Raw genomic sequence first — 15667 nt, 5'->3', positions numbered from 1 at the left:
TTTTGGCTCCATTTACTGAGCGGGGAGCCTCTCTTCCTTTAACTTGTCTGCGGGATCCCAGGAGCCCGTCCCCCAGACTGGCCAGCCAGGACTCCCTTCCGGAGGCCAGGGAGGTGTGTCATGGGAGAAAGAACCTTTGCTCTTGGGTGAGGCCCAGGGACCCAGAACAGCGTGGTGTGCGCCCTCACCTGAGGCTGGACACCCAGGCTGGGGACGTCCTGCAGCCTCCACCGGCTCCTGGGCTGTTTGCTGGAGAGCGGGATGGAGGCTGGGACGGTGCCTGCAGCCTGCGGCCCCATCTTCCTCAGAGGCCGGGGCCAAAATGCTGGCTTCTATAGTGGAAGGCGGTGGGTGGGAGCTAGAGGTGGTCTCTCATCCCAGGGTTGGTCCACGAGTGCCCGGGGACCCGGGGTGGTGCCCCCGTGCCCGGCTGAGTTGGGGCCGTGAGAACAGCATCACCAGTGGCAGCTGCCCCTGTATGGCAGAGACCTGCTCCAGGACGTGCTGTGGCCTCAGGGTCCCTCCCGCTGAGTGCACTTCCCCTGCCCCACTGAGCTTTCCGTCCACGCCGAGGGGTCTGCCGGGAAGAGGCGAGGGCCCGGATCGGGCATCGTCAGCCTGGGGCTCTGCCTTCTCTCCGCAGCGCAGCCAGGACGGTGCTTCCGCCTTTGTTTTGACACAGCACGTGTCCGCTGTGCTGTGACTGACTCCAGGCTCTGTGCCTCCTGGGAAACCCTGTTGAAGGTGTTTGAGGGGTGTTTGCAGCGTGTCCCATACTGCACCCAGTGTGCAGGAGGGCGACTCTGGTCCCCAAGCCCACCTTTCCACGCAGACCACAAGGTAGAGGGCCCCTTTCCTGGAACAACACGGCCAGGGGGACGGAGGGACACTTCATCTGTGCCCAGGCCCTGGCTGGCCCCACATCCGGTGTGAGGGGAGCCTGGCGCAGGCTGCCGGGCCCTGGGTGCGGGGCTGCGGCCCCATGCACCACATCACTTAGTCCTGCAGCCCTGCTCACCCAGCCTCCTATCCTTCTTTCTGTCCACCAGGCATAGCAGAACTGCACGGTGTGCAAGGACCCCCTAGCAACCTCCTGCAGGGATTCTACTTGGTGCTGATCGGGAACCTGGAGACAAGACCCCAATTGATGCTAGTGCCCCGGGAGTGGGCGCGAAGGTGAAGCCAAGGGCCACCATGGGTCAGAAGGTCCCCGGAGGGATCAAGACCGTGGGCATGAGGGACCCCGTGTACCGGCCTCTGAAGCAGGAGCTCCAAGGCCTGGACTACTGCAAGCCCACGCGGCTGGACCTGCTGCTGGACATGCCCCCCGTGTCCTATGACGTCCAGCTGCTGCACTCGTGGAACGACAATGACCGCTCGCTCAACGTCTTCGTGAAGGAGGACGACAAGCTGATCTTTCACCGGCATCCGGTGGCCCAGAGCACGGACGCTATCAGGGGCAAGGTCGGGTACACGCGTGGGCTGCACGTGTGGCAGATCACGTGGGCCATGAGGCAGCGGGGCACGCATGCCGTGGTGGGCGTGGCCACGGCCGACGCCCCCCTGCACTCCGTGGGATACACGACCCTCGTGGGGAATAACCACGAGTCCTGGGGCTGGGACTTGGGGCGCAACCGGCTCTACCATGATGGCAAGAACCAGCCGAGCAAAACGTACCCAGCCTTTCTGGAGCCAGATGAGACGTTTATCGTCCCGGACTCCTTCCTGGTGGCCTTGGACATGGATGACGGGACCCTGAGCTTCATCGTGGACGGACAGTACATGGGAGTGGCTTTTCGGGGACTCAAGGGCAAAAAACTGTATCCTGTCGTGAGTGCCGTCTGGGGCCACTGTGAGATCCGCATGCGCTACTTGAATGGACTCGATCGTAAGTGTCCCCTGCGGTGTCCTCCCACGTCCTGGCCCGGCGGGGGCCAAAAGTTCCTACCGGTGTTGGGATCGCATTGTCTGTAGGTAGACATCGCAGTGTGTTCACACGCTCAGAGGCAGCTCCTGCCTGTGTCTGTTAAATGAAGAATTCTGGCCAGGGCAGCGCGCCGTGGACGGATGGATGCATGTGTGGAGGATGGAGGGTCGGGTGATGGATGGATAGATGGGTGGATGATGGGCGACACACGGATGGACAAATGGATGGGTCGATGATGGATGGATGATGAGTGAATGGCTGGCTGGATAATGGATGGACGTATGGATAAATCGATGGCGGAATGGACGGATGAACGGATGGGTAGATGCATGGATGGATGGATAGGCAAATGATGGAGGCGTGGTCTTTGGTTGACCTGCCTCCAGGTTTGATGCGCACTTGACCTGATTCTAGTTCAGTGGCCAGTGTATCCTGAGCTGGGGTTTGAGCCTCGGTGACACAAGGACCTTCCGGATGCTTGAAGGCTCCTGGCCTCGTGCCCACTGGGCAGGGCCAGGCTTCTTCCCAGGTGCTGGAGGTTTATGAGTGGACCCTTTGAGACGTGGTCCCGGGAGCTCTGCTGTGGTGATGTCAGGAGACTGCCAGGGAGGAGCAGGCTGATTAGAATGATTAGAAACAGCTGAGCTGAGTCAGCAGCGACTTCTCCCGTCCCTTGGGAAAGGGGCGTGCCTTTCTCAGGTTATGTCAGAACAGCTTGTGGGGTGGCTGTGTGCTGGTGTGGAGGTGGGGGGACCCATGGTGCCCTGCGGGGAGCCTGTGGTGGCAGGAGGTCCTGGTGTTCCAGAACTATCTGCCCCTGTGCTGGGCCCTTACTCTGGGGACTCCTGGCCTGCAAATCCCACTGGGATAGACCAGAAAGCTCTGTGCACCTTGCGGGCTGTCTGGAAGGGGCAGGTTTGAGCGTGCAGGCCAGGAGAGTGGAGGGTGAAGCAGAGTGAGTTCTGTGAGTCCATCTCCCCAGGAGTCAGACACGCGCGGTCTTAGCCAAATTTGCCGGGGGGGGGGGGGAGGGGGGGATGGGGAGGGGAGGGAGGTGACGACCATTCTGTGCAGGCAGACAGATGCGGGGGTTGCCCGAAACTGGTCCGAACAGGCCGAGTGCATCTGAACAGCTGCACCCGGGCCCGCGTCGCCCAGCCCCGTGCTGGCCCCGGTGCAGCTGGGCGGGGAGCCAGGGCACAGCTCCGCGGGCTGATTCTGCAGAAACAGTCCCAGAGGCCTGGGCGTGGGCTGACAGGCGATGATGCCCCCTTAGGAAGGCGGGGCTTCCGAAACTTCCTCGGGAGTTTGGAAGCCGGGAGTGCTGGGCGGGGAGCCGACAGGAGAGCGGGAGCGTGGGGCTGGGAGTGCATCTGTGGGCTGGGATGTGCAGGGAGCGCCGAGTGTCGGTGGGGATGCCCCCCCCCCCCAGCTTCCCGGCTTCTCGCCTTCCCCAGTCCAGGCCGGACAGCAGGGGCTCCACTCCACGTGGCCACTTGCCTTTGGAGAGGCCACGGGGGAGCTAGACGTGGCGGTCCCTGGGCACGGCAGCCTTGGGCGGTGTTTCGTCATCAGTCCCGCTGCAGGGATGGGCCGGACCAGGGCCCTGTGTCAGAACCCCCGCCCATACCAACACCTCGGTGCCTTTACTGAGGAGGTGGCTATGTCCTGTGAGGGTCCTCTGGCTGCCGGGTAGAGAGGGGGTGGCCCTCAGCCGTGACAGTTGTCCAGGTGAGAGGCGACAGGGCTGGGGCCCGTGGCAGAGGGGCCAGGTCCTGGAAGGTGCGCATCAGTGGACTGAAGATGAGCGTAGGAGGGGAAGCGTCGCAGTGAGTCCCGGTGTTTGGCCTGAGCAGGTGGGAGGGTGAGGCTGCTGCCCAGCAGGGTGGGGGAGTCGGAGCGAGGAACAGGTGAGCAGCTGTGTTAAATTGGAGGTGTGTTTGGTGTCTGGGACAGTGGTGCATGCAACAGAGCGTGGAGGTCACGTGAGGAGGTCACATGAGGACAGGTGATGTTTAAAGCCGTGCCCTGCTTGGGTTCACCCTGAGAGTGGGGGTGGGGCAGAGCCAGGGCAAGAGGGCTGAGGCCCCGCCCTGTTTAGGGGCCAGAGGGCTGAGGAGGAGAGGCCGGGTGGCTGGAGGGGACCCAGGAGAGTGGGCCGGGAGACAAAGGTGCAGACGGAGCTTCAAGGACAGGTCGACCCCAGGTCAAGTCCGTTGACAGCTGTTCTGGATACAAGGAGGTCACTAGTGACCTTGGCAGTGGTCACCTGGGTGGGGTGAGGGCTAAGCCTAAAGGAGGAAGAGGCAGGACATTGCATAACAAGTGGTCACAGCAGCAGCAACAGCAAGTCCCCTCCCAGTGCTGGAGGCCTGTGTCCCAACTCAGGATGTCACAGGCATGGCTCCATCTGAGGCTCTGCGGGGGGGACCCCCACTCTGTACCTCTCTGGGCAGCTGCTGCTGGCCGCTGGCTACGCTGGATTCCTTGGCTCGCCTGTGCGTCCCTCTCTCCTGCTCTGTCCTTACCTGGCGTCACCCCGCATGTCGCTCTGTCCTCTCCTCCTGGAAGGCCGCCAGCTCTGATTTAGGGCCTCTGCGGGACCAATTAGCTCTGCAAAGCTCCTATGTCCGAGTGAGGTCACGCTCTGAGGTTCCAGGTCAGCAAGAATTGGGTGATGGGGGTGGGGGTGGGCACACGACTACACCTGCTCTGGAGGTGACGAGGTAGCCCATCCCCTGAGCCCTTCAAGGCCACCGGACTGTGTGCTTTGCTTCCAAGGCAGCTGAGGAGGTGAGCCCAGGTCCTGGAGTCCCTAAGGAAGCTCTGGCCAGGTCTGGCCAGATCTGTCTTCTCCCTGTTCAGCCTGAAGTCAGGCTTGGCTGTCACTGTCCGGAGGTGGCTCAGCTCCCTGGGATGTCTGGGACATGGTCAGCAGCCACCCCGTACCCCGACACTGAGGACATCTCCCTCCTCAGTCCCCTGTCCCTGTGCTGAGCCTGTCCCTGTGTGACCTCCCCACTGGCCAGCCCACTCTGACCACAGGCCGCTTTGGTGCCTCCCAGGAGCTGCTGTGTAGCCCTCGCTGGAGGTGAGGTGGCGGTCGCTGCTGGGGTGCAGAGCCTGGCTGGGCCCCAGGCCTGAGATATGGAAGCAAAAGACCCCTTAGGGAGCCCTCCTGGGTCCTCCATCCCATCCCCCACCCCCACAAAGGACGCGGTTCCCCTGTGGTTCAGCACTGAAAAGTCTCTCTTGTGCAGCTCCCTGATAACTCTGGTGGTCGAGGGTCAGCGAAGGCTCAGCCCTTCTCCTCCAGAACCTTGGCCTCCGTGGCCCCCCCTCGGCCTCCTAAGACACCCTCCTGGGCGCACCCCCACCCCCTGCCCGGGCAGCTCCTTCAGCCCACGGTGGCATCCGTTTCTGTGGCCCTATGCGCTGTCGTTTTACTTCTACAAGATCAGGGAGGTGTGAGCTGTGTGTCCTTGGTGCCCCCTGGGCGATTCTCATCACTGTCACATCACGCAGGAGTCACTGATACAACTCGTCACTGTCACATCACACAGCATCCGAGGATGGGGTGGCTGGGCGTGACCCAAGCAGCCAGACTCCCCGACAGCACACAAGGGCTCCCTGCACGGCTAAGGCTCAGCCTTTGCAGTCCCAGGCACTCAGGCCTTGGGCCCCAGGCTGCCACCTGCCGGGGCCCGTTTCCCCGTCTGTAGGTTGGGGCCGCAATCCCTCCCGGCACACAGCAGGTGCAGCCTCTGCTGGTGCCGTGATGGTAGCTCCCAAAACGAGCCCCTGGAACCAAGGCTCAGGCATCGACTGGAAACAGAGAACGCGGTGGTCCTGGGACTCCCCCGGCCCGCACTCCTGCAGCCTGGCGAGGCCCTTGGGCCCATTTAGGGGTTTAAATGCTTTCCCTGGTGCCTTCCAAGCTGCACGAGAGGCCCTTCTGCCTCCCAGAGGGCCCTCGGAAGCTTAGCTGGGTGGAATTTGGGGGAAAATCTGACCTAGATTGGACGGTGAAACTGAGGCCTGGGCCAGGAGTGACCTGAAGGGAGGGGCCGGCACTCTCAGGAGGCAGGTGCGGGAGACCAGCCTCCACTGCAGAGGGTCTGTGGAGCCCTGGGCCCTCGAGGACGGAAGGTCATTTAGCGCATCCTCCTGCCTCAGAGGGGTATCCGCAGCTACCCAGGAAAGGCCCCGTCTCAAGCTTTCTGCTAAGAACGTTTGCCATCTCATCTCCTGCCCCCGCCTGCCTGGCGCTGTCCTCTGCTGCCCACGGGCGGGGAAGAGCCACTGTCTTCTTTCAAAGCTAAAACTCAGCCAGTCCAGTGTCAAGCATAAAATGGAGAGATATATTTTATTTGAAAGGCAGACAGAGAGAGAGAGAAATCTTCCATCAGCTGGTTCACTCCCCAAATGGCTGCAATGGCCAGGGCTGGGCCAGGCTGAAGCCAGGAGCCTTGAAGTCCACCTGGGTCTCCACGTGGGTTACAGGGGCCCAAGCACGTAGGCTACCCTCTGCTGCTTTCCCAGGCCACTAACAGGGAGCTGGGTCGGAAGTGGAGCAGTGGGGACTCGAACCGGTGCCCCTGTGGGAGGCCGGTGTCATGGCTGCAGCTTGGCCCACTGTACAATGCCAGCCTTGTGATTTTTCAACCCTTTTGAGCCACACTGGTTCAGTCCGCTTTATTGGCTGAATGGAATGTTTCTCCTATTTTGTGTTCTGTCCTCTATGTCGGTCACAAAGGAACCTCCTAGTCAAGGGGAGACCACAGGCCATTTGTTTCTGCTCCAGAACCCTGTGGGCTGAGCAGTTCCGGGCGCACCCCCTGTACCTGGTCAGGGAAGAGAGCAGACGGGGCTCCACCTGGGGAGGCCATGTAGGGGTGACCCTCACCGCCGTGGGCTGCCACTGGCGGCATCTCCGAGCTGCAGGCTGAGCAGAGCCCTTGTCTAGCGCCCTTGTCCGAGGTGCTGTCACAGCCGCTCTGTAATCGGGGTGCGTGGGTTCCCCTGGCTGTGAGTCGAGGCCAGCATGGGGGGAGGTGGCCTGGCAGCTCTTGGGGTCCCAGCTGCCAGGGGCTGGCAGCTGTTGGGCACAAAGAAGCCCAGAAACCTGGGCCGTCTCCAGCTCCTACTTGGCTGACTGCTATGGCCCTCAGGCTGCGTCGTCAGGCCAGGGTGACCTGACCCGCAGGGCCCGTGACCGTCGTGTGGGACTCTGGGCCGTCCCCTCCTAGGCCTTCATGGACAGCACTGTTTGCTGGCCAGGAACGCAGACGTGGGGCCAGGCTGTCTGGCCTTGGATCCCAGCCTTGGCCCGGGCACGTCCCTTTCTGGAAGCACCTGGGGCGGAGGAGGGGGAGGGCACGTGCTGGGGGGAGCTGGCACCCGTGGACCCCAGACCCACACACACTGCTGGGCTGCTTGTCTGGGCAGGGCAGCGAGTGTGGCCCGGTGAGCAAGGGCAGGGGCGGTCATCTCCAGCCTCTTGGCCCTGGCATGGTATTCAGACTGCGTCCATCAGTTTCCTTGTCTGTGAAATGGGCGTGACAACAGTGGCACCTCTGTCACCAGCAGGCAATGGCAGGGACTCTCCAAGGTGCCTGGCTCTGAGTGAGGGCTCTGACTTCGCTCTCTGTTTCTGCTTAGAAATCAGATTATTGGGTTATTCGTCGTCGTAAGATGAATGCGCACTACTGATGAGCTTGCTCTTGGCCTTGGTCTCGACTGTGCCAGCCCAAGCCGTGCTGACCTGAAATTCTCTCTGTGTCCCCAGCCGAGCCCCTGCCGCTCATGGATCTCTGCCGGCGCTCGGTGCGCCTGGCCCTGGGCAAGGAGCGCCTGGGCGCCATCCCCACGCTGCCGCTGCCTGCCTCCCTCAAGGCCTACCTCCTCTACCAGTGACGGACGCTGCGCCCTGGGACCTCCACCTCCACGGCCACCTGGCGCCAACTCACTGAGCCGCCGCCGCCGGGGCCACCGTGCCTGCGCCTGGGACCACCGACCGCAGCCCCGGGCAGAAGTCCCTGCCCTTCCTGTTCATCCTCCCCGGCTGCCTCTGCCGGCCCAGGACCGATTGTGACCCAGGCTTCTCCTCCCCCCGCCTGACACTGCCAGGAGGCGGTGTCCCTGCATGTGAGAAAGAAACAGAGAATAAATTCCTACGCAAGCCGTGCGTGGCACTCCAGTCTGCTGCCGGGTGGGGCACGGGGCTCCCCACACCCTCAGGGACAGGCTGCCACCCGGGGCGGGGGTCCCAGGGTGGTGGGAGGTGCCCTGGCTCGGAAAGCAGGTGCCAGGGGGTGCTCAGCGGTGCTCAGATAAGGGCCAGGGCCGGGCCGTGCAGGGGAAGCTCAGGACGTCCGAAACGCACCCTGGACTCCCAGGCAGAAGCCACGGTGGAAACTTCCACGGCCGAGTCAGCCTCGACGCTGGCTGCGGAGCCCTGGGCCCTGTATTTATTCTTGCAACAGTAACAGAAGTCAGTTATTTATTTCACATAGACAGGAACCTGTGCTTTGGTAGCCTCGCCCTAGCATCTTCTGTTGCTTTCCTGCAGCCTGCCCCTCCTTGGGATGTGTGTGCCTCCCCTGTCCTCCCGGGCCACCCTGGGTGTGTGTGCGTGCGTGTGCTCCCCGAGCGGCCCCTCAGGGAGAATTCACCTCCTGTGCAATATGAGAGACCCCGGGAGGCCGTGGGAGAGGGCAGGGCACTTCCCAGGGGCTCCGGGCAGCCCCTTGAGCACCGGCGTTCAGACGGTTTTGCACATGGCTGTACTTGGATTTGGCATTTGCTTTGCTGGCTGAGATTTCCCAAGTGCATCCTCAGAGGCTCTGGGCGTCCCCAGGGACTCCCAGAGAGAAGGAGTGAGGAGAGAGGGTCCCCGGCCCAAGAAGCCAGAGGCAGGGGGAGACCGTGGGAGCCAGCCCCCGTCTCTGCCCGGTACCCCCACCTCGGCTCCAGGCCTGCATGGAACAGCCCAACTCCATCGCGACCCTGGCGGAGCCCTGCAGGGCTGCTGGGCGCCGGCGGGGGCGCGGAGACTGCCGGCCCGCCCGCTGCCCGCGGAGCGCGCCCAGCCCCTGCCGCCACACTCTGCATTTCTTCTCTCGGTTCATTTCTGCATAGGTACAATAGAGAACTTTATTTGTTTAAATGTTTAATATATATACATATATATATATTTGTCTGTAAAGAATTATGTTTTAAACAGCTGCTGTAGGTCACCTTTTTAAAAAATAAAAAATCTTCCAGTGAAGTATATTTTTTAAAGCACAAACTTGGTGCCAAAACTGGGTGAGGAATGTAAGTGACCCCTTGTTATCTGAAGGGTGTTTTCCTTTCCAGGGCGGGAGACCTTGCCTGTAAGATCTGGAAAGATCATCCTGGCTCCCGTTCCGGGATGGCTCACGCGTCCACGAGTGTCGGCAGAGAGAGTGCCACTTGCACAGATCACAGCCTCTGGCCCCCAGGGGCACCGGATAAATCGCTGGGCTCTCTCTGCACCGCCCACCCTGACCCAGGAAGCCCCCAACCCCGCCTCCTTTCCTATCAGCCCAGAGCCTTGTGGCTTGTACAGTTCTATCCTATGATGGTTGGTAATAGGCAGTAACCTAATAAAGGAACGTTTGTTAAAACAGAAAACCACTGTTGAGTCGCTCCTCTGTGTCTTGGGGGGAGGGGGTGGCCAGCACCTCCTGGGTCCAGCCAGCTCCGGTTTCCAGCAGGTTAGGGGGTGACTCCCTGCCACCCCTTGGCAGAGGGTGGGATGCGAGCAGAGCGCCAGCGGGAGGAGGGGAGTCTTGCTTGGGGGGTGAGGGCGTGGTCCTAGATGGCCCCCATCCTGTGTCCGAGGTTGGTGACACCGGCTGACCCAAGAGGAGGGGAGCCTGCGCGTTAGTGAGCGCCTCTGTGTTGGCAGCGCTGCGAAGCGTGCATTGACCGCGGGCGTTCTAGGCGCAGAGTGAGGCAGCCTGGCCATCCTCAGAGTCCCGGCTCGGCCCCTGTCTCGTGTCCTCTCTGTCCGGGGCTCAGGGACGCTTGGTGACTTTGCTGAGTGAACCTGTTCTGGCCGCCATGGAGGTGGGAGTCCCTGGCAGAATGCCTGGCTGGGTGACGGGACCGGTGAGTGACCGACACGCAGGAGTTCAACGCAGTCGATACGGCGACCGGTTCCCAAGGAATCTGCAGAGCTCCTGCTCCGCGTGGGGGTTTTCCATCCTGCAGGGACGGCTGGATCTGGGGGTGCCTGGCCTGAGGCCCCAAGAGCTCTGGGACCAAACTCCCACGTCCCTTTTCTCTCGGAGCCCCCTGGCAGCTTCGTAGACTCCCGTCATCAACACGACCCGTGTGGTGTCTGTTAGAAGGCACATCCCAGGGCCCTGCCGGAAGCGCCCGCGACCAACATTCCCCGAGGTGACCACGGTGGCCGCGTCAGCCCCCTCCCCGGCAAAGCTGCTGGGTAGAGAGAAATTATCCCAGCGCACTGCTGGCGTGGCCCAGCAGCGGGCACAGGAGCTCCTGCGTCAGACCTGGGTTCCACACTGGCCTTGTGGCCGTGGACGGGCCTGTGGCCGTGGCAGTCCCTGCACTGCTGCCTCCCGGGCGGGTAGCACTGGGGGGACAAAGTCTCAGCACGGGGCCTGGCTACTCAGCAAGTGCGCACGCAAATGCTGCACACGGCAGCTCCCGCATCAGGATTTCTGTCTTGGAGTTTGACCAAACACTCCTATACCAACATCCTGATAAATCCTCCTTCCCACGGAAGGTCTGCAAAGACCAAGGTGGGTTTGGGGGAAAGGGACCCTTAGGTACCTGCCCCGGGTGAGGTTGCAGGAGCAAGGCAGCCTGAAACTATTCTCGGGTTGCAGTTCACGCCTGGGGCGCAGTTGAAACTGGCTTCCTTCGCAAAGGGTGGCAGGGGAGGAGTGGGGCCGGGCATTGGGGGCAGGGACGCGGGGGGCGGGGGGAGGACTTTTGTGCCGCCGGAAGGCTTCTAGGGGAGCCGAGTTTGTGCTGAGGGCGTGGTGTTAGCGAAACCATCTGTGTAGACGGGGCCCATGTGGTTGTGGTTAATCCCCTGCCTTGGAGCAGGTAGCAGCCCTCGGGACTTGGCCATAGATGGGGAGCATCCTCCCGCCCCCCCCCCCGCCCTCCCTCCAGCTCCTCGGCAGGAGGAATGTGGACTCCACTGAACCATAGACTATGCGGGGGGAGCTGGGGAGGGGGCCGAAGACAGAGCAATTAGTTCATGCTCCAGTCCAGACACCCAAACATGGTTGGACTCCAGCTGCAAGGAATATTTGAAATAAATGAGCTGCCCGGGGCCAGGAGTTTGCTGTGTTTGCTGCTCGGGGCCATGGCAACCAGGCAGGAAACCATGAGCTGCGGACACAACACATGATGTCCTGGCCGGGCCTGCCCCGGGAAAGCCGCTCGCGGCGCTTCTAGGGTTTCTGGGGACCCGGCTGCTGGCAGCAGACGCGGCCTGGCCGTCCCGGGGGCACTCGGGCCTCTGTATCGTCTCCTGGGCTCTGATACTTTTTTTCTTTTTTGTAAGGGAAGAGAAAAATGGACTCTTGTCGCTGCCCGTCTGATAACGATTTTCCTGGGCAGAGAGAGGGAGAGAAAGCCCAGGCAGGGGGCAGCTGGCTGAGCGGACAGTAGCACTGACCTCTGGCCTAGCCCTGGCCCAGTGCTCGTGCCCAGGGGCAGCCTCTTTCTGGGCGGTGTCCCGATGGATGTACGTGTGACTGACAGATCTAACAGCGGGTCTCGGCCTGAAATTCACCGAAGCCTCCTGTGTGTAACGCTCCCCCCCCCCCCCGGGAATTTAGGGAGACGACAAACTCCCAGGAAGGGTGAGGAGCCTGGGATCTGCATCTTAGGGCGCCCTGGGTGACTGGTGGCACCGTGGGGTCCTGGATTGCCCTGCCATCCCACAGTCCTGCAGCGGCTGGGACCTGGAGATGTTGGAGACCACAAAGGACCCACAGGCGCATGGGCGCGGCCTGCCTGGCGCCATCTGCTCCACATCGGCTCACGCCAGAGCCCCAGAGCACGAGGTCACATGGCAATGCCGGCTTCCCCCACCCCCAGCACGAGAGGGCTCGTCTCAGAATGGACAGAGCAGGCCCAAGGTGGGGACATCCTGGAGTAGAAGCTGAGAACCCCCGGGCTGGGGCTCTGCCTCTGAGGCCCTGGGAGACACACCCGGGTCAGCAGAGCACTCCCCACTGAGACCCTCCCAACGGGGCCATCACCCGGAGCCGCCCATGGGGCCCCTAGGCCCTCAGCACTGTGCAGGACCAAGCGTGCCCACCCAGCGCCCGGCCCTGCCCAGCTCCTACCTCCCCTCTGCACAGCCCTGGGAGCCCACGCCCCTTCCATCTATAACCTGGGCCCCACCCCCCTAGTTTGATTGTCAAACAGCCCCTTTCTTTCCAGCGACTCCTGTTAAGCACAGGGACTGCTGGGGTTTCGGACACCCACAGATGGACCAAATTCCAGCCGGGGGGCAAGGCAGCTTCCGTGGGCTGGGGCCATGTGGCGGGCGAAAGCTGAGGGTTTATACCCTGTCCCTGTTTGCGGTCAGGATGATAACTTGAAGCTCAGGAGCTTTGCTGTCCCCTCCTGTGAGGTGGGAACAACACTAACTCCCCCCACCCCGCCCCAGGGGCCACTGAGACCGGGCATGCGTAGGGCCTGGCACAGCAGGACCTCCCCACGGCCGGTTCCCTTCCTCCTGCCCCACATCAAATTCAGCATTTTAGAGTGCACCCTTCCACGGCCTGTGGGACATCCCCTACGGTGTGCAGCCATCACCTCTCTGGTTCCCAAATATTCTCATCATCCCCTGTAGCCACTAAGCAGTCCCCATGTCCCCTCCTCCTGGCCCCTGGCACTATCTCCTAGGATCAGCGTGGTCTTCTCACCTGGCTTATTTCACTTCCAACTGGCGCTTTTTTTTTTTTTTAAGATTTGTTTATTTAAAAGTCAGAGTTACACAGAGAGAAGGAGAGGCAGAGAGAGAGAGAGAGAGAGTGAGAGAGGTCTTCCATCCGCTGGTTCACTCCCCAGATGGCCGCAATGGCCGGAGCTGTGCCAATCCAAAGCCAGAAGCCAGGAGCTTCTTCCAGGTCTCCCATGTGGGTGCAGGGGCCCAAGCACTTGGGTCATCTTCCACTGCTTTCCCAGGCCACAGCAGAGAGCTGGATTGGAAGTGGAGCAGCTGGAACTGGAACCGGTGCCCATATGGGATGCCAGCACTGCAGGCGGCAGCTACACCACAGCGCCAGCCCCACCCCTCCCCTTACGCCCCTGGGGTCAAATGAGGAGATCTCACGCAGGGTGGTGGGAAGGGTTGGTGAGTCCAGGTCCGCTGTGCGCTCAGGACGCGCTCCGGCCCAGCCCAGCCCCGGCACCCAGAGATCGTTGCTTGTGCCTGAAGTCGCCACATGGCCCTCTCCTTGGAGGGCACCTCACAGGGCGACAGCCTGGGGCCCCTGGACAGAACAAGATCCGCGTTTCTGAGAACCGGTTGGTTCGTGAGCAGAGCCAGCGCAGAGCAGGGCCGTCAGGGTCTCCGAGGCCTTTCTCAGCCTCTCTGGGCCCCCGGGCCGCGTGCTGTTCATTTCCTGGGCTGCCGTGACGCCGTGCACGGTGTGGCTTCAGACACCGCACAGTTATTCTCAGCTCCGGAGGCCGGAAGTCCCAAGTCAGGGTGTGGGCAGGTGGGCGGGGCTGCCTCCCCCTCGGGGTCTCCCTGAGGCTCCTCCCCTGTCTCATCCAGCTCTGGGTGGCTCCAGGTGTCCTTGGTGTGTGGCTGCCCCACTCCAGTCTCTGTCGTCATGTGGCCTCTCCTGTTTCTCTGTGTGTCTCTTTTTTTTTTTTTTTTTTTTGACAGGCAGAATGGACAGTGAGAGAGAGACAGAGAGAGAGAAAGGTCTTCCTTTGCCGCTGGTTCACCCTCCAATGGCCGCCGCTGCAGCCGGCGCACCGCGCTGATCCTGGCAGGAGCCAGGAGCCAGGTGCTTTTCCTGGTCTCCCATGGGGTGCAGGGCCCAAGCACCTGGGCCATCCTCCACTGCACTCCCTGGCCATAGCAGAGAGCTGGCCTGGAAGAGGGGCAACCGGGACAGAATCCGGCGCCCCAACCGGGACTAGAACCCGGTTTGCCGGCGCCGCAAGGTGGAGGATTAGCCTATTGAGCCACGGCGCCGGCTCTCTCTGTGTGTCTCTTAAAGGCACTTGAAACCGAGTCAGGGCCGCCCCGATGACCCAGGGGGAGCTCATCTCGGGGTCCCTAACCCGTGACATCGGCTGAGACCCTCTTTCTAGAGCAGGCCACGGGGTCCAGGTTCTCGACTTCTTTTGGAGGCCACCGTACAACCCCTACACACACAACAGAGTCCCTGGTGGCACCCACCCCTGGGGGGCCCTGGGGATTTGTGGGGTGAAGCAGGTGGAAAGCACCCTGGGCCCAGGCCTGCGGCAGGTGATGCCAAACTGGCAGGAAACCCTCCCACCACGGGTAGCCCCAGGCCTCCTGCCTCTCGCCGTGGCCCCTTGCCCCCGTCCCACCCAGCCAGAGCTGCTCCAAACAGCTTGGGGTTCTCCGAGGGGGGCGCCAGGGTTGGCTTGCAGGCCACAGGGCCAGAAACAGTGAGCAGAGTATTATTCTCTCTCTCTCTCTCTCTCTCTCTCTCTCTCTCTCTCTCTCTCTCCTTTCTGACCAGCACAGTGGGTGCACATCCCGGAGTTTGCAAGGGTGGGCATCGCTCAGAGGTCACAGGAAACAGAGGCTGAGCCCAAGACACCATTCCCCGCCCCCGCCTCCCGCCACCCCCCCCCCCGCCAAGCCCCCACCCCCCCACCCCCCGCGACTGCGTCTTGCTTGGGGACCCAGGGACGCAGCCTGCATCCCCGCCCGGGGCTGCTCCAGCAGCCTGGTGCTCTGACTTGATCGTACAAGGAAATGGAATGTGAGCTCGGGGCTATTTAAAGCGCAGGGAGGCCAAAGCGCAGGGAGGCCGGAGGCGCGGCTGGGGCGGCCCGGGGCTCCTCCGAGCACATGGTTTGATTTACGGGAGAGCCGCTTCAGACAGAGAACTATTTGAAGCAGCTGCCAGACGTTGTGTCTGAGCTGCGTTTTCACAACTTGCTTACTGGCTGGCAGCCTGCCTCCCGCCAGAGTTCAGCTCGCCCCGGCGGGTTCAGCGCCCTGGCTGGGTTCCCCCGCTGGGCCCGGCCTGTGCGGCCTCCAGGGGAGCCAGGGAGGGAGCTGTGTGTCCAGAAGCCCCTGCCTCCCTGCGGTGGCAGCGCGGTCCTAGCGTCTAGGAATGTTCTGGACTGTTGAGCTGAGGCTCACTGCTGGGCCCCCTGGGAGAAAGCCCCACCTGCCAGGACTGTCCCCAAGCACCTGGTGGCCTGGGAAAGGCGACACAGACCCACAGGGCCTGCTCCCTTTCTTTGCTGTTCTCCCCTACTCTTCCCACTGGCTCATTTCACTTTGGTTCCAGCCCCTTTAGGTGGACCGTGCAAGACCACAGGGGACCAGGGCCGGGAGCACAGCTCAGCCAGGGGCTTCTGGAAGGTTCCCAGCCCTCTGGAAGTCCCAGTGAACCCGGGAAGCCCCAGGGAAGCACCAGGGACCAACCTGCCAATCAAGTTCTCTGCATTGGACCAGGTCAGCCCTGGAGGGACGGCCAGGGTTTTCCCAGCACCGAC

The 15667-nt window shown here is 62.3% G+C and overlaps 1 protein-coding gene across 2 annotated transcripts in view; it reads left to right on the top strand.

Annotated features, from left to right (window-relative positions):
• Positions 1-9583, top strand: part of SPSB1 (splA/ryanodine receptor domain and SOCS box containing 1) — a 60674-nt gene extending 51091 nt beyond the window's left edge. For both annotated transcript variants that reach the window (XM_051858125.2, XM_008265961.4), the window contains exons 2-3: positions 1050-1888; positions 7716-9583. In XM_051858125.2, coding sequence (XP_051714085.1) covers positions 1195-1888; positions 7716-7843 — 822 coding nt within the window. In that variant the 5' untranslated portion in view covers positions 1050-1194 and the 3' untranslated portion in view covers positions 7844-9583. The remainder of the gene's footprint in view (positions 1-1049; positions 1889-7715) is intronic.
• The last annotated feature ends 6084 nt before the right edge of the window (positions 9584-15667 follow it).

This window comes from Oryctolagus cuniculus, chromosome 7, assembly GCF_964237555.1.
Source record: "Oryctolagus cuniculus chromosome 7, mOryCun1.1, whole genome shotgun sequence".
Classification (NCBI taxonomy): domain Eukaryota; kingdom Metazoa; phylum Chordata; class Mammalia; order Lagomorpha; family Leporidae; genus Oryctolagus; species Oryctolagus cuniculus.
This window is presented reverse-complemented; position numbering and strand designations above follow the sequence as displayed.